The sequence below is a fragment of the Canis lupus genome, chromosome 30 (genome assembly GCF_048164855.1).
Source record: "Canis lupus baileyi chromosome 30, mCanLup2.hap1, whole genome shotgun sequence".
NCBI lineage: Eukaryota > Metazoa > Chordata > Mammalia > Carnivora > Canidae > Canis > Canis lupus.
In genome coordinates, this window is record NC_132867.1 from 26010020 (window position 1) to 26029092 (window position 19073).

Below are 19073 nucleotides of genomic sequence, written 5' to 3' on the forward strand. Positions count from 1 at the left end.
CACAATTTATTTTCTATAACTATAATAAATCTTGATGTCTCCAAGGCATGTCTCCTCACTTTCTTCATTTTCATATCTGTGTTTTTTTTCCGTACACTCTTTACTTCCCACATAAACATTAGGCTCAGTCTGTCAAAGTCAACAAAAAAACAGTCCTGTGGGTTTGATTAGAATTCCGCGGAATTTACATAAAGTTCAGGAAGAACTGACATATCCCAGAATTGACATCCTTACCGTATTCCCATCTAGAGTTTGATTGATCTCTTAATTTCTGCAGGTGTCTCTTTCATCCCTTGAAATTTTTTATATATTTATATTACTCCATAAATGCCATACATATATTATTACAGGATTTCTTACTAGGTATCTTATAGTTTTGGATGTTGTAAATGAGATTTGTGTGCACACATACAGATTACATTGTCTGAACCTTGCTGATATAGAGGAATGCACTGATTTTCGTAGACTGAGCTTATCTTATATACTGCAATCCTGGTGAATTCTCATTCATTTTTATAGTCTGAGAAGTACAGGCAATCATATATTTAATAATAATAATAATAATAACTTAGCTCCTTCTTTTCTAATTCTTATCACTTCTTTTTAACTTACCATGTTTGTTACACTGACCAGAACAGTAGGATACTGAATAGGAGTGCTAGAGGCTAAATTGCCTCATAGTTGCCTTTATTTTGTTTTTTAAAGATTTTATTTATCTGAGAGAGAGAGAGAGACAGAGAGAGCATGAGGGAGGTGAAGGACAGAGGGAGAAGGAGACTCCCCGTTGAGCAGGAAACCTGATGTGGAGCTCAATCTCAGGACCCCGGGATCATGACCCAAGCTGAAGGCAGATGCTTAACTGACTGAGCCACTCAGGCACCCCATCATAGTTGCCTTTAAAGGGAAAGGTTATAATATTGTGCCACTAAGTCTGGTGTTTGAAGTACGAGTGGTTTGTTTTTTGTTTTTTTGTGAGGTTTTTTGAGATATTTATAAGGTTAAGAGGTTTTCCTCTATATTCCTAGATTGCTAAATGTTTTCTTTTAACTCTAAGTAAACAATGACTTTTTTATCAATTGATTTTCTTCTCAAGGTTAATCTTAAATTATTCTCCTTCAAGACGCTTCCTAGAACCCTAAAGTTGGACTAAAACCTCCTCCTCCCTAATTCCACTGCATTCTGTGCTTTTCCCAGTAGAATAAACTATCTCTTATATGTCTATGCTCCCCAGTAGCATATACACCATCCAAGGGCAAAAACCATGTTTGACTCAAGGCTATATCCCCCTGAACCTGGTGTAGAACACAGAATATCTCTACATATTTATAGATATAAATGCCTGAGAACATGTTCTAGAAGCTTCATCTGCTTCTTCCTAAAACCAAATTACGTTTCTGACATTTAAGCTTAATTTACAAAGGCAAATTATGATGAAATAGAATATAAATTTGAGAGGAGTTTTAGATTTCTAGATATTTATATTTGTTCTTAATAAAATAACCCATAAAATATAAATGGCTTCTGAGAAAAACTGACTTAATTCTTGAAAGTAATTTATAACTACATTTGAAATCAAATTCATATTTGTTTTAAAATATTATTTCTTTGTGTCATGGTTAAGGATAAGACCCCCTAAAAACTTCTATTTGCTCAGTAAGCACCTTTCAGAGTTGTTTTTTTTTAATATCTCAGTACTAAGAATATTTTAATTTAATTAATTTAAATGATGTTTTTTACCAATACCAAAGGCCTTTCAAAATGCATTATGCTGCAGTCTCCCGTGTTTTATTCAGAATGAGCAGCTACTTAATGAGCATACAACTTCAAATGCCATTTGAAAATATGAAACCTTTATCTTTTAACTTGGTTTTGCTTCCATGCATAACATCGCTCTAAAATCACAGTGGTGATATTTATTAGCTGTCCTTACAAAACCGTGAGCAATACATCTTTCACATTTCATTGAGAAGAAAAGAAACTTAATCCCACCAGGATCTCCATTATTAGTTCTTCCTCTTGAATTTTTTTCCCCCTGGGGATTTTGCATTGGCCGGATGGTGCTCTGAAATCCCTAGATGGAGCTGCATTTTGCAGAGGCAAACTGGAAGAGCAGAAATCTATTTTTGAGTAAAAAGATTAAATCTTATATCTTGTTATCTGGCTCAGTAAATCCAACCTGGGCATTACTGGGTTCATATTCAATATTGGGCAATTCTTTTTTTCCTCACATAGCAGTTTCCCTTCATTTCCAGTAAAGTCCTGTTTTTACTTTGTTCCGTTACCAACAGTAATTAACTACTCAATTACTCCCTCTATCCCCTTGAATTCTTCCAATTCTAAAGAGTACTCTACAACTACATCTTTATGCTGGGTTCTCTCTCTCTCTCTCTCTCTCTCTCTCTCTCGGGAATTGCCAATTAAGCTTCATCTGCAGCAAAAATTGAAATATCCCTTTCCATATTCCTCACAGATGTTTATTTTTCATGAGGAAGGGTGACTGAAAGAAATGTTTGAGAATCCATTTGATGAGAAATTGTTTACTTCTTCAATTGGCCCAATCCTCACTTTCAAGCGTAGTGAAGCTTTTTAATCTGCAGGTAGTTACCCTTGAGATGAAAATGTCAAAAATGGAGAAATAATTCCAAGATCATATATCCTGTCATAAGTTGTTCTAAATAGTACAACATGTAGTGTTTATTCCAAATCCTTCTCTATTGCATAAAGAAAATAATGTCCATTTGGCACCTTCTCACCTGTGTCCCTTGTCACAGTGGTGTCTAGGAACGTGTCATTTCTATATAAAACCATTTCTACATCATATTTCCAGAAAAATAATGAATTATTTTGTTTCAGTTTTGTTAGGCATGGCCAATAAAGGTATGTAATCTACCAATAAAAGCATGTGAAAGCCAGGACCAATGTTTGTCTTCTCTACTCATTCATATGCTATATTCAAAGTTTAACCTTTGCTCTCTAGCAGCATCAAATGACTTGGTTTTTCTCAAACTGATCATTTCTTATATTTTTCCTTTGCAATTGAAAGTCTCTCTCTTTGGAATGTACCTTCTTTCTTCACTGTCCATTTATGTAAATACCTACTCTTCTTCAATACTCTGATCCAATTTCATGTTTATGAGACTTTCCCTAAACATTTCTTTCTAAACATACACACACAAAGACATAGCTGTTTTCTCTCTTCCTGGCTCTCCAATTACACTTTATGGATTAATTCATTGAATTAAAATTATTTGTCTACACTTTTTCTCTTATTAGATGGTGAAATCCTAGAGGTCAAGGTATATCATTTATTCATCTTTGGATCTCAGAATCTAGCTCAGTACTGCTATGGTAATTAATAGGCACTCAATATGTATTTGTAAATAACTGATGGCATATTATATGCTGACTTTGTAAAAGCATTCTTAAATTCTGGAAAATGATACTATTTCTCTGTCTTGAGCTTATTACCTGTAACCATAATGACCAAAAGTAAACATGCCATTTTAAACCAACTTAAGAAGATTTGTTGTGGTGATCAGTTTGCAATATGTACAAATACTGAATCATTATGTTGTACACCTGAAACTAATGTTATCTGCCAACTATATTTCAATTAAAAAGTAGATATGCGATTGTTAAAGTTGAAGTTTAAAAGCTTTTCATGAGATGTAAGTAAAATTAAGAATTCCTAACTGAAAAAAAGGAAAAAAAAAGTGGGGATGTAGAATCTGAATTTATTTGTCAAAATAAATTCTTATTTAGAGTATAAAATGTCTAAAAAGGAGAGAGATGAGTAAAATAAGATTTTTCAACTAAAAGGTAAATTGAAAGTTAGTTCTTGTAATCTCTTTAAAAATGAGCCTTCGTGGTTAATTTGCAAAACAGAAAGGAGAGTTGAAGTAAACAGAGTTAAGAGCTAAACATCTCTATTCTCATTATTTTAGAGGGGTCTCAACAATGACGATGAAGTGTACCTTACCTTACCAATTTGTGAACAGTCTAGAATGACCCAAATTATATTTTGCACTCTTTTTAGTCCATTTTAAACTGAGCCAAGATACTTTCTATTTTGAAAACAAACGAAAATAGAAACCAAATTATAACCAATTTATAAAATTAGTCATTTAGGATATTTCACCGATTTATAAAATTAGTCATTTAGGATATATAACATTCCATTATGTTTATTGCTTTTTTCCTTATTACTTTTCTAATAACTACAAAGATTTAATTTTCTGTTAAGATGATTAAAATGATTTTAGTAAGAATGTGCCTGGATACTTGGAAGAGAGGAAGTGTAGTTTATGAGTTCCAAAATAGCAATATTTGAAAACATGTGCATGAAAGAACTTTTGTAAGCATTCTTGGAATGACTCTTTTTCCTAAATACTCCCCCCCTTGCCCCCCACCCCCAACTTAAAAAAAAAAGGCTTGGGTGGAGTTAAGAACTCTTTTCAAATCTTAAACAATAAGTGGAAATCCTGAAAATGTATTCTCCTTTATTCAGTGGGGAAAACACTTTAAGGTTTCTCTCTCTCTCTCTCTCTTTTTCTCCTGAGAATTATTTAGCAAAGGATTTACTTAGTGGCTTCTATTTTGAATAGAAAATTCAGTTTTAACGGCCTGAAATATAATGCCATCTGTGTTTCTCCTTCTCCCCCCACTCACAACACAATTCCTCTTTTTCAAACATAACAAGTACATGGCCTAAATAACCCAGATAAATATATTAATTCAACTAATTCTTTAACCAAGGATAAAATTTAAAAGTTAGAATATGTGCCATTAAAAATGTAAGTGTGAATGCAAATATAAAATATACAAAGGACATCTATACATTTAAATGTTTTAAGTTCTAATTAAGTAATTTTGTCTTCTCTATATATTTACCAAGGAAGAGGTAGCTATGAGGTGAGAAATAAGGGCACACAACACAAACGATGGTGGACATTAATATATAGGACCAGGAGCAGGGGACCAAAGAATCACAGAATTAATCTGAAGCCAGTTTCCTCAAATCTATACCACCACTGGGCCCACTTACACATCTACCTGAAACAGCAATAGCTCATATGTGGAATCCACTAGAAAATAAAATTGGAATTTAGTAATAACGTATTTTAAGTTTTTTGTTTAAAGTGATATACAAATGTAAAATATCATTATATATTCATAGTTAGGGTATTCTGAGCTGATTGATTCCTGTAAATATCATTCTGACTAATTTTTAATGTAAGAGGGAAACTTAATCACTTTTTCAACAAGACTCAAACATTTTATTTAGAGTTTATTTTGCATTTCAAAGAATGCTTAAATTCCATTCGTCAATCTTTATTACAGCCTGACATTTCTTATATAGCCATGATAGACTTAAAGAGTATCCCCCAAAATGATTCTTTTTGGCCTTATTCAGAGAGACATGATCTCTGACATCAGCTCCAACTTTGATTCTGTCAAGTTCATGTGGTGCCAGCTTTTCTATCTTCGGAGTGGAAGATGTTATAAGCCATATCAGTGGACATATTCCCAAAATAGCCAGGCACATTTCCCTTCATGCCTAATCTTTCCTGTTTCTACTAAAGCCTTCCCAGGGCAGGAGTTAAGCCACAACAGAACAGCTCCCAAATCATCCTGATAGTCACTTGAAAAATAAAAACTAAGAATCTAACCTAAGAGGCTAGACTCTTGCTATTATTTGAAAGCCATGGGTGATTTTCGACTCTGAAAATTCTTACATTCCTAATTTTCTAACTTCTCAACTTCAAAATCTATGTGGAACTGAGATTTGTACACCTTTCAGACATACGACCCTGAAAGCAGTTCTTGTTTTTCCATTTCCCTTTGCCGAGAAGCCTCTCCAAAACAAATTCTTTTTTTTTTTTTGAGGTGGCTTGAACTCATGACCCCGAGAGCAAGACCTGAGCTGAGATCAAGAATCAGACACTTAACCAAGTGAGCCACCCAGACACCCCTCCAAAATAAATTCTTAATTTGTTATAGGGAAATGCTCAACACATACACATGTGCATCTTTCGTTGATGTTTGTAGTTGGTTACCATTTTACATTATTGATGGCCTTTCTTGGGCCATAAACTTATTTCCTGAAGTTGCTTGATACACATGAGGTAGAACATTGACATTTCATATCTCAACTGTTTTTAATTCATAATGCCTCTTTTCCCTGATATCAACTGAATGGGTTAGACAAATACATGGCAAAATAAACTAGCCATAATTAAATGACACATTATAGCTTACAAATCCTTCAACAAAGCAGACAAAAACATACAGTTTAAAACGTTAAAAAGTGATTAATAATATGAATGCGGTTAACTAAAAACATTATTATAGAACACAAATTAGGCAGTAAAAGAATACTTAAGTTCCTTCTAATAAAAGTAGCTTATTTTGCATATCAATTTGCACATTTTGTCAAATAATATAACACTAGATAGTGATGAGTGTTTAGTATCTCCAGTGAAGATTTTATGTCAATAACGATTCTCAAAATTTCTTGCCCCATCTATAAAAAAGCACTTTGTGAAAACACAGCTGAGCAATGGAAAAAGCATCAATATTGCCAAATCTGACCAGTACTCACGAGAGGATATTCCCAATATAAGCGTAGTAGGAGCAGCAGTAGGGAGTGGTCCCATCACAGCAGTAAGATCTGCAGTCTTTGCCACACTGAGCAAGGCAATCCTCTGCAAAATAAACACCACATATGTCCTTTACAGTCCTGAAATCACAGGTTCGTGAAAAAGTATTCTATTTAATTATCTCACCCTGTCAACGACCACTCTTCTGTGCATTTAGATATTTATTTTACATACTCAGAATTCCAAGACATGTGTAAGCATCTAAACTAGTCTCCCTTCCCTCCTGGACATAAATCTAAAAGAGGCAAAGATCATTCTTTTCTTAATTTCTTGATCAAGCACCATAATTGGAGTCAGACTTGTTGAATGAGACAATGAAAGGAGAAATGAATGATCCAATGAATCAGTCATTCAATTTTTCAATAGAATTCTTTTTTTAAAAGATTTTATTTATTTACGAGAGAGAGACAGAGAGAGAGAGAGAGAGAGGTGGGGCAGGGGGAATATACACAGAGGGAGAAGCAGGCTCCATACAGGGAGCCCGATGTGGGACTCGATCCCGGGTCTCCAGGATCATGCCCTGGGCTGAAGGCAGGTGCTAAACCGCTGAGCCACCCAGCCTGCCCCAATAGAATTCTTATAAAGTTTTAAATGATAAAGTCTTGACTTGAAGGTACTACTCCCAATTAAATTCATTTTATGGAAAGTATTATTGACATGTATAAAGTCAACTGGAGATAATTTAAAAATAATGTATATTTTCATGAGAGTGCATTATATGTCATTCTTTTTTTCTACATTTTTAAAGTCTTAATAATTATAGTTTGCACACATATGGTAACACAAATGAGTCTGCATATCCTGTCAATCCATCTGGATTGGAAGATAATGAGTTAGTTGTAGAAACAGGTTCCTGTAGATAACTAACGTGTAAATGATTAAGAATTTATTTAATGTCAGATTTAAGAATCAGTAAGTTTTGAAACAGCACTGTGGGAAGGGGGAAGGTATTATCTGACTTAAAAAGACATGTTGGAGCTGATAAAACCAAATCACTGTTTTTTCCCCGTATGTTTTGATAAAGAAAATTATACCCAAAATGCTGGATAAAAGCTACCCTGGATTTTAAAAATTCTTTGTGCCACCTAAATGATTTATGTTATTATCATTTAGTTATAATCAGTGGTATAAATTATTATGGACATGTGAGTTTCAGATACATGATTAGGAAAACATTAAGTTACAGGCTGATAATTTATGTGTTTACGAATCACAAAATAAGTCCTTTCCAACTCAATCTCTAAATGTAACATCAATTATGATCTAAATTATATAACACTTTTGCTTTCCTGTCAAATCATAACGAAAAGTGCAAGATGTTACCGTATGTCTGTATGTCCATGTAACTGATTTATCTAGAGAGGAAAATTCAGATTTTGTTTTTAAATCACCTCTCTGGCAGGATGATTTCTGAAAAATGGATGTGATCAAAAGGTAGCAAGGTTCATTCACCTTTGTCAAAACTGCATGGCCTTTGTAGAGCAAGTGAAAACATGTGTATTTCTCCCCCTCAATTTTATTTCCACCTTAATGTGTCTTTTTTTATTTCTGAGATGTGGTAAGAAGAAATGAGAAAAATAATTACCCTTGTAAGATTCAGTAACACTACTTAAAACCACTGTTAAATTTTGAAGACAGAAACACAATCTAATGATTTACTGGCAGTGTACACTTTTTTTGCAGAGTATATCACACTTTTTAAGATTATTTATCATTTTCTCAGTGAATTTCTACAGCTCTCATTTTTAGTGCTGTTTAGTTAATTCAAATATTTAGACTAGTTAGCTGTCTCAAGAAGCTTCTCAGAGATGTTTTGCTTCATGTTCTTTAAAGCTATTCAGACAGTGGGAGAGCTGAGGCCCCCACTTCTGTCTGAGAGGGACAACCCATAGGTAAGTAGCAGCATGGGGTGCCTTTTGAATGGTGCCCACGATGACATCTTATTCAGCTCTCTATGAATATCAAAGATCCAATTACTATAGTTGTATTCCAATTACTACTATTAGAAGGACATGGTGTTATCAAAATATTTTGAACCAGTGTTACAGGAAACCAAGCCCATTATCTTGTAGCCAAGAAGCTGGACTCTACCTGCACCAAACATCAAGATCATGTCACACATTGTTCATTATTTTTTTATGGCCTTTTCCAGCACTCCTGTCAACTTCCCAGAATTAAACCACCAAAAAGGGCAGATTTAATAGTACGGCAAACACATTCACAATCACATTTCCAAACTGAGGTTGTGACCACACCTCACATCTTATTTTAATATGTTAGTCGCTTTCTCCAGTTTATTTAAGAATAATTCTATGAAGATCATCTTTGGTCCAAATTATTGTTAATAAAATTGTAAGACTACACATTTTCTCTTTCAAGAAAAAAATTTGAAATTTGTATTTAATTTAAAAACTCATTTTACTATAAATATTTGGCTTCTTCCTATGTTTGACTGGTTTCAATTATCTTTTATACTATGATTTGCTCATTCTTGGGTCACTGGAATAAAGCATCCAATGGTCAAAAAAAAAAAAAAAAAGAATAATTCTGTGAAGATCAGATCTGGAAAACACCGAAGCATTTTCTCACCCATAAAGAATAGAACATTCCAATTGTTTCAGCAGATAAATGATGTTCCTTCTAATATCCAAGTTAATATCCTTGAAAAATAGCCAGCTGAAACTTTCTTCAGTGACTTTAATTAAAGGCATGATCTGGAAGGAGGTTCTCCAGCCCTCACCCCACCATAAGGAATGTGTAGCACAGGAAAAGCTACATCTGGCTGCAAGCACTGGTTCAGAAATGATTCTTGTAAGCTACAGCTGAGGATAAGAGAGGAAGGAAAGGGAGGAGACACCAATCCCTGGCTAAGGCTGGGAAGGTAAAACCTGGGCCAAATCCTGTCTTTGTCGCCTGCCTGCGGCGGGAGTTGGGTGATAATATAAACTTCACCGGCTCTCTTTCCAAAGGCGGTTCCACAGCAAAACATGATGCTTTAGGTAGAGAAACTTTGCTCTTACCTCCTTAACAAGTGGAGCATGATTTTAATTTACCATTTGCTTTGGGGGAAAATAATTCGGGTTATGGGCAATGCATCTGCCAGGCTTTTGTCGCATGAAAGCTGGCAATTCATTTAACAGGGTGTCTCAACTTGCAGAGCTGCGTTGTCTCCCCATCTCACTCCAGTTCTCACCTCCAGCCACCTCTCCTAGTTCCAATTAAAATGAATTTATGTCTTTCTTGCAAATACGTATCTCATGGTTTTTGCCTTTGTTCACATTATATCCTACTTCATTCCCTTATGTCCAAGGCTTCCCCATCAAAGGTCTAGTTCCTAAAATTTCCCTCTTAATTCAATTTCTCTGAGCAAACATTGAGTTCTTCTTACGGGTCAGGTATTTTGCTAGTCTCTGGATATTACGCGGAACAAAGCACACATCACCTTCATAGAGCTTACACTTCCAGGCCAGCAATGAGGTCCCCTCCTGTGAACACCTGTGGCACACGACTGTACTTCTCCTAGGCACAGCCTTTTATACATCAAAGTAGGCATGCCTTACCTCCCAGACAAGACTTAGAGCATGGCCTCTGTCCTATATATCACTCAACATACTTCCCTCAATAAATACGGGGTAAATTGGTAAGGTAAGCATAAAAGACTTCTGAAGCAAAGAATTCAGGAATTAACACTAAAGAGCGCATTAGCTCAACGTTTCTTATCAAAGTCAGTGAGTCAATTTGGTATTATTGGCTTGTGATCACTTTGCGGCTTACTAAGGAGGGATGCAGAAGGAGAGCAGAAATGAATGGAAGGAAACTTTCTAAACTAACCAAACTTGTTGCCAGCGGCCAGCTCTGCAGATTTCCTGAGGCCCCACTGGGGACTGTGCACCTATTACTGGGGGCAGAGGAGTCAAGGAAGGAAAAGTGTGCACATTAGAAGCTTTCAGTTTACCACAGGGAATACAAGAGACAAAAGAGTGAGTTTTTGTTCAAGGGGGTAACTGGGTAAGAGGCGTGAGGTCGTGTTCTATTTTCTTCTTTTTGTTTTCTTTGGATAAACACAAGAGACGGAAAAGAATTATTGCTCCAAATGAACTGATACAATTTTAATACAAAACAAACATGAATGCGATCGTTTCTTCCAGTCTCTCAAATTGTGAACACCTTACACACCGTGAGTAAAAGAAATAAGCATCGTGAACGGGCTAGAAAGTCTTTTCTCCTCATTAAATAGGAAGTACTTTTCCTACTTTTGTAAACTTTTGTATTTGAAAGCCAGCCTTTCCCTTGCCATATGGTATTTTTAAAGTAGCTTGTGGACAGCCACTAATTTGCATTTTAGTGCACAAACTGAAAATATCTATAGAAGTTCGGGGAGTCACTTGTGGCAAGGTTGAATGAGAAGTTCAGTTCTCTTGATGTTTAACAATGCTCAAGAACATCTTCATCTCAGTTGCAATTATCTTTGTAAACATCAAAAAGCCACATCACAGCGCTGCACAGATTTACTATTGCAAGGTCACAGGTAAGCCTGTGATTTTTGTCCTGGGGAGTGAGAGACATGAAAACATTTTACAAGCAACTTTGCTGGTAGCTTGTTCAATAGGAAGCAGATGCAAAGCCACACGTGTAATTAAGTTTATATATGAATAACCAATGAAAGGCCATTCTGAGCTCCCTCGGTCACAAAACAGGAAAACCGCTTTGCTCCATCAATTATTAGCAAATTCTCAGGAAGAATAATTAGGAGGAGGGACGTGAAATCCCTTTCACCTATAAACAGTGCTTAACGAAATCAATGAAAACGGATTAGTCTCTGGGTGAATTTTCGCCCCTCCAAAACCTTATAATTGATACCAAAACATCCAGTTACCCAGGCTGCCACACTTGAGAATGACCTAAAGGGCAAAAAAAAAAATCCCAAAGGTCTACAGATTTTTAAGTTCTAAATACTCAGAGTGTGGGGATGGATGGCAGGGGCAGTGGGTAGCCCACCCTGAAATGGAAAAGTCACCACATTCGTTTATTGGAAAACTTGAGCAAATTCAGCAAATACCTCCAATCTCAGGTGTTCAGAGGCACTTTTTTTCCTCCCACCCCCCTGCCTCTGCCCTCAACCCCCAGGTTCTGAGTCCTGGATGGGAGTGGATACGTTTTACCCTATCCAGAGAGTAAAATCCCCTAAATGCGGGACTGGGGTGTTCAAGTTGCTTGCGGAGGGAGAGAAACGAAGCGAAAAGGGGAAAAGGGAAAGCTAAGGAGAAGGGACAGAAGGGAAGCGCGCGGAGGTGGAGCGCGGGCCCCGGCGGGGACCCCACAGCCCGGCTCCCCCGAGGCCCCGGCGCCCCGGGCTCGGTCCCCGTCCCCTCCCCTCTCCCGCCGCCCCCGCCACCGACCTGCGCAGACAAAGAGCAGGACCAGCTTCGGCAGCAAGATCCCTGGGCACCCGGGCAGCCTCCGCGCGTCCATCCACGCCGGTGGCCGGAGGGCGCGCGCCAGGACGCACGGACGGACGGACGGACGGACCGCAGACAGGGCGGGAGCGAGGGGAGAGCCGGGGCGGGGGGGGAGGCTCAGAGGGAGCCGGCCGAGCTCCCGGGAGGGGGGTCGCGGGGAGCCCGGGCCATCGCCCTGGGCGCCTCGGGGGAGCCTTGGAGGGGGAGCGCGGGGAGCGCGGGGAGCGCGGGGACCGAGGCCTCTTTGTCTCCGCCCGCGGCGCTCCGGCGGCAGGAGGGGCGGCAGCTCCGTCCCGGGCCACCCGGGCTCACATTTCATCTCCGCGGGTGGCACCGACGTGGGGCGGGGGCAGGGGCGGGGGGTGGGGGGGTGGGGGCCCCCCGACTCCTCCCCACCCTCCGGTTCTTGCTTCTGGACCGCGACTCCCTCAACTAAGTGGGACTTTTTCTAACCCTGCGTTTTGGCCGTCGCCAAGCAGTTTAGCAAGACGCTTTTTCATCCCGCCCGCCTCCACTCCAGTTGTTGCTTTAGAAGCAATGGGTGAAGACGAGTTTAGTTTGTTTTGTTTTGTTTTTTTAGTTTAGGTCTCTAAACAGTGTAGAGAATTTTCAGGGTTGAAGGTACTGGACCAAGAAAGCCAAGTAAAAAGCCCGGGGAGAATTGGAAAGTACAGAAACAGTATAAGGTATCTTCGCTGAAAGCTGATAAAATGTTTGTTAACCATCTGAAGCATTGCCAGTGAAGTCTTGGGAAACAAAACAAGAATGCACACTGTCATCCCTATTTTTGGACACTGTTTTGGAGTTACAGGCCTATGCAATTAGACAAGAGAAAGAAAAAAAAAGCTATAAAAATTGGAAGGAAAATTATCATTTGCAAATGATATGCTTGTATATGTGGAAAATCTTAGCTAGAGCTAAGTGACTAAAGAATCAATCATTTTCTTTCATGGAAAAAAAATCAGAAAGTTCTCAGTTTTATGCATGAAAAAAAGAGAGAAATGAAAAAGTGAATAGGATAATTCTCTTTATTAAAGGGAATCCAACCAACATCATTAGGATAACAGATTTCTCTAAATTAATAAAAAAAATCTGAGAATTAAATCAATATTAATAAAAATACCAATATGAGCTTTTTTTCAAACCAATCTGAGTCTAAAGTTTATATAGAAAATAAATCTGTAAGAATATCTATTAAGAAATGAGTGATGAATGGGAAAAGCATCAATGGAAAATAAACATATTATACCATCACAATAAATGAAACAGTTTTGATTAACACAAGAATAGATAGATTCATTAGAACAGAATGGAGAATATAAAAAAAAAGAGATACATTTGTATAGAAATTTATAGATTTTTTTAAAAGGTAGTTTTAAAGCAAGAGAGGAAATAATGGGTTATGCAGAGAATTGTATTGGGAACCTAAGTAGGCATATGTGGGTTCTTATCTCCTTTTCTCAATCCAATTTCATATGAATTAAATATTTAAGCTTAAAGATGCAATTTTAAAAATATTAGATAAAAGAATGGGAGAATGACATGTAAATAATTATGGTATAATTCTGGAAGTCTTCTCTAAGTATTATAAAAAACTCAGAAGTCATAAAAGAAACAAATTGACCAATCTGACTCAAGAATGAAAAATTTCTGTATATGAGAAGCCCCATATTTAACTGGCAAAATATTTACAATGCGTGGGATAGACAACGTCCTGATATCCTTATTATGTTAAAAAAAAGAAACTTAAAAAATCAATAAGGAAAAGAAAACCAATAGAAAACTTAGCAAAGACATTAATAGATTATCTATCTATCTATCACCTATCTGTCTCTAGTTTTCTAAACATCTTTACTCCCCCAAAAGAATAAAAGGTAAAATTCAAATTGACAGTGAGACATCATTTTTTCATATATCAGATCAACCAAAAAAAAAAAAAAAAGCCCACCTAACTTTTAAAGAGAGCAATGTAGCAACATGTATCAAGATTCAAATGTGCATGCAATTTAATGTAATCAGTCCTCCTCTAGGAATTTAGTCCTATAAATATGCTGCTGAGAGAGTTTAAGAGGATAGAAGGAAAAATTGCCTTCAAAATAAATATAACCTGAGATTTCTAGTGTGTTCTATGCCTCAATGAAGGCCTAACTATCTAGCAGTCCAATAAGAAACCTGGTCACTCCTCTTTTGCAGTCCCAACAGCTGATCTATCACCAGATTTTACTGATTGTGCACCTAAACAACACTCAAATGTATTTGTATATTAACTTCTATCTCTGCTCTAATCCAGGCTCTTAGAGACTCCATTACAACCAGTCTCCCTGCCTCCAAGGATATTCTCCAGACTGAAGCTCAAGTATTTCTTCTTAAACTATAGATTTTATCACATTCACTCACCTATTTAAAACCCAGGGCATTCCTCTTGTTCTTGGTTTAAATCCAGACATTTAATCCATGGTTTTTGAGAAACTTTATCACTAGGTCCCGTTGCTTTTAACCTGATCTCAACATTCTGCTGGGGAGCACAATTTCTAAATAACTGGGAGAATTTCTAAATAACTGGGAGAATAACTGGAGGAAGTCTCAGATATACAAGATTTTGAGTCCTAAAAGAAGAACATACAGGTGTAAGTCAGTGTTTGCAGAGCTGGAGAATAAAACTGAAGGTTTTCAGAATGGAAAGATGCTTGCCTCTGCATATGAAACTGGGTGCAGAACTCTAGACATGGGATGGAGCAGCAGGCATCTAATGATGAAGGACAAGACTACACTGGCCCAGTTCTTGCACTCAAGCTCTGCTTGTTGCCATTGAATCCAGTAGGAAGTTGAAGTATTGATCAGAGTAGCCTCTCCAGGCTTACTTTTGAGAAGTTTGATGAGCCTTCTCCTCATACACTTCAATGGAATGGCCAAAGCAAGCTTTCCTGCTAGTTCACCATTGCAAAAGAAATTTACCTTCAAGTACTCATGTGCTTAGGAGATCTAGCTCAATTGATATCCAAAGACAAAGAGAGATATCAAGCCACTTAAGGAAATGTGGTAGCTTAAAAAAAGGATTTAAGAAAAGAAAAAATATGTACGTATATATGGATGGACATGAATACACAAATATATATGAAATGAAAAGCCTTAAAACAGCACTTGAGGGCAGAAAAGAATTTCTGGAAGTTAGAATAAAACTTGATTTGAGATTTTAAAAATATCATAGAAAAAATTATAAAATTGTCACAGATTTAAAAAAAACCAAGTTAGGCTGTTAGATCAAATAAAGGGCATATTTCATAACACAGAAAAATGCAATGAAATAGACCATGAATAAAAATATGAGAAATGCTAAGGCACATAAAAGAGACCACATATGGAAATAGTGTGCAGGCTAGGAGTGGTTATAAAAGAAACAAAATATGAAGAAGCAAACATTAAAAGATTATTTTTTAAAATTCCAAGCTATAATAAAGTTTGGATTTTCAAATTTAAGATGGCAAATGAGTTCCAAGAAAACATTTGTCAAGAAGAAGCATGCAAGAGGAATGAACTAGATGGGTGAAGGATATTAAGGATATTAAGGATATTAAACTTTTTGTGATGAGTGCTGAGTATTGTATGTAAGTGATGAGTCATTGAATTCTACTCCAGAAACCTATATTGTACTGTATGTTAACTGAGTAAAATTTAAGTAAAAAATAAATAAAAAATTTAAAAAGAGACATGCGTATATACATATCCTAGAGACCCATTTAAAATAATATAAATTTAAAGTCATACACAATTTTCTATGTAATAAAAAAAGGTCTGCTTTGAAAGGGAATCAGACTTTGGACTTCTCATTTGCAACCTTAGTGAAAATATTTCAGTACCTTTATCATATTTCCAAACCAGATTCCACCAATATTTGAGTCCATTAATATGCTTATAACAGTATTAATTAAAATGTTAAGACATGATAAAAAGCTTACATATCCAGCAGAACAGTTCTGTGAATTAGGATATGTGCATATTATGGATTAATATCCAATACTTTAAAATACTGCGGTAAGTCCTTATGATGTATAGTTATGAGGATAAATGGAAAAGGAAAATATCCAAGGGAAATAATCCATGGATGATTGTGCTATATATTTATACTGTGAGACACTGCTTGGCAGTAAAAACAAGTTTGAAGAATATGCAACAACGTGAATGAATCTCTGGAAGAATATGTTGAGCAAAGAAGCCAGATGCAAACAAATCACTGTATAATATTGTTTACATGAAACTCTAGAAAAGGCAAAATTAATTTATAATGACAGAAAGCAGATCAGTGGTTGCCTGGAAATGGGGGTAGGAATATAAATTTGATTACAGAGGGTCATGAGCAAACTTTTTGGGGATGATTATAAGGTTCTGTATCCTGATAATAGTGGCCATCACCCAGGTGTATGCATGTGCTGAAGTCATGGAAATATACAATAACAGAACACTTAAAATATGTATGTTTTAGTGTATGTAAATTATACCTCAAGGAAATTTATATTTTGTCTTAAAGATTTATTTTAGAGAAATAGAGAGCTGGGGGAGGGGCAGAGGGAGAATGAATCCCAAAGCAGATTCCCTGCTGAGCATAGAGCCCAACATGGGGCTTGATCCCAGAGCCCTGAGACCATGACCTAAGCTGAAATCAAGAGTCAGCTGCTCAACTGACTGAGCCACCCAAGCAGTCCAAAGAAGTTTTTTCAAAAGCTGTGTCTAATATATACATGGGAGATAAGAATACACACAAATTTGTAAAAAAAAATTAGCTATTTTTTGACTGCTGGAATTCTAATTGTTATTTAACAGTTTCCCCAAATTTTCACTATAGCTATACATAGCTCTTAACATATAATAAATGCTAGCTTTAAAAAGATGCATGCATCTTTTGCAATATTGTTTTGTCATTAAACTCATGTCTGTGGAGAATATTGAATAACACAGAAAAATCTCATGGTCTCTCTAAGGAAGAAGCAAAACTGCATTTCCTTTGAGATCCTAACCTAGTGAATACATGGATATGTACTTCTTTATTCTCATTTATATGTTTTGCAAATATTTAGCAATAAACATGTATTCTCTGATAATGACAAAATGGGTTTTTAAATAAAATCTTTTAGTCTGATCATGTCAATTAGGTGTTTCCTAACAATTAATATGAAAGTAACTACTATTGCATTTTGAAAATTGAACCGCTTTATCTCTTGAAGATACTTTAATTCCTGTCATAGGGATGCCTGGGTGGCTCAGTGGTTGAGCGCCTGCCTTCGGCGCAGGTCATGATCCCGGGGTTCTGGAATCAAGTCCTGAATCAGGCTCCTTGCATGGAGCCTGCTTCTCCCTCTGTCTGTGTCTCTGCCTCTCTCTGTGTGTCTCTCATGAATAAATAAATAAATATAATCTTTAAAAAAAAGTCCTGCCATAGTTCTGAAACTTTAAGATATATTCATCAATGAGCATATATTAGTATTTCATGTGTAATTTGGTGTTGCATTTACATTATAGTTCTGCCTTTGGATGATGTATAAACCATCATTTTAAATGTCTATAGATGATTAAAAAGCTCTAGGGGATATATGAGATATGAGTAATTTTAACCTACAGTCTTATTTAGAGCCAGAGAGTTAGAACAGAACAGGATTTCATGGATTGTCCAGGTGAAGTTCCCTGTTTCATAGATGAAAAAACTAAGGGTAAATTATCAAGTCAGCTAGAGGCTCTGCAAGTTCTGGTGTAGAAAGATCGCATATCAGATTTTGCTGTGATATAATAGAGTGTGCCTGAGTGGTGATGATTCCCTTTAAGTTTATTTTTCTTCAAATGACTTATTTCATCACATAGTCTGATTAATATAACTCATTGCAATTAGTTACTCATTAATAAGCAAAAAAAAAAAAAAGAAAGAAAACCAAACCCTTTTGTATACATGGAAGTCTTCTACTTGTGTCTGGTCTTTATGTTCATTAGAAGATGTGTGGATGCCAAGAAAAGCAAGGCTCATACAAAAGAAAAAAAATCTGGAAGAATGCAAGCGGAACAACAACAACAACAACAAAACGAGGAAGAAAAAGGGAAATGACCTAAAGTATGGCATTCAGCACATAGAAAAAATATTGATTGCTTATTTAGTGCCAGAACCATTTCTAGGTTCTTTAAATTTTTAATTAATACTTTCAACATCCTAATGAAGTGGATACTATCATTGTCACCCTTGTTGTGTGAACAGTCATTGAGACCCAGCATGAATAAATAACTTTGCCCAAGGTCACACAGCAATGAGTGGTGTCCTGATAATGTAACTTCAGAGCAGAGCTTTTACTGTTAACCATAGAGGTTAAGTTGTCTTTCAAAACTAATAGCCTATTTGGTTTTGGTGAAGTTTAAGATTCTTGGTTTGGCCGTATCAGAAACATGAGACAAAGAACTTGAGGATGAGCTTTTGCAACAACAATTATTTAGTTTAATCAGCATCTCTCCTGTGCCAGACCTGGTACCAACTGTGAGAAGGCTTAAAGAAAGAGCCTTCTTTAAACCTTTTAGAAGAGCAGTTTTGATAAAAGTTCTTGGTTATAGGACTTTCTTTCTCCCTCGATTCTATGTCACATGATAATAATCTATGTTATGATGAAATGTTCCTTACATTTTGGAAAATCATCCCCTCATGTGTAGTATCTCATTTAATCAAACTAACAATCCTAAAATGGATTGTATTACTATTAGGAGTTTTTTTTTTTTTTTGCTTTGTATTACTATCATTGTGTTACAGTTTAGAAGTATACATTCTGAAAGTTTCTTGGGCTTCAGGAACACCTGCGAAGTCTGTTAAAACACAGTTCTCTAGGGCAGCCTGGGTGGCTTAGCGGTTTAGCCCCTGCCTTTGGCCCACGGTATGATCCTGGGGTCCCGGGATGGAGTCCCACATCGGGCTTCCTGCATGGAGCCTGCT

The 19073-nt window shown here is 36.5% G+C and overlaps 1 protein-coding gene and 1 long non-coding RNA gene across 7 annotated transcripts in view; one reads left to right on the forward strand and one right to left on the reverse strand.

Moving 5' to 3' along the window:
- The window catches only part of CYYR1 (cysteine and tyrosine rich 1), a 106474-nt gene extending 94039 nt beyond the window's left edge, over positions 1-12435 (reverse strand). The window contains exons 1-2 of the mRNA XM_072806646.1: positions 12059-12435; positions 6602-6704 (exon numbers count right to left, since the gene is read on the reverse strand). Coding sequence (XP_072662747.1) covers positions 6602-6704; positions 12059-12131 — 176 coding nt within the window. The 5' untranslated portion in view covers positions 12132-12435. The remainder of the gene's footprint in view (positions 1-6601; positions 6705-12058) is intronic.
- Positions 1-19073, forward strand: part of LOC140621525 (uncharacterized) — a 461525-nt gene that overhangs the window by 361650 nt on the left and 80802 nt on the right. The window lies entirely within an intron of this gene.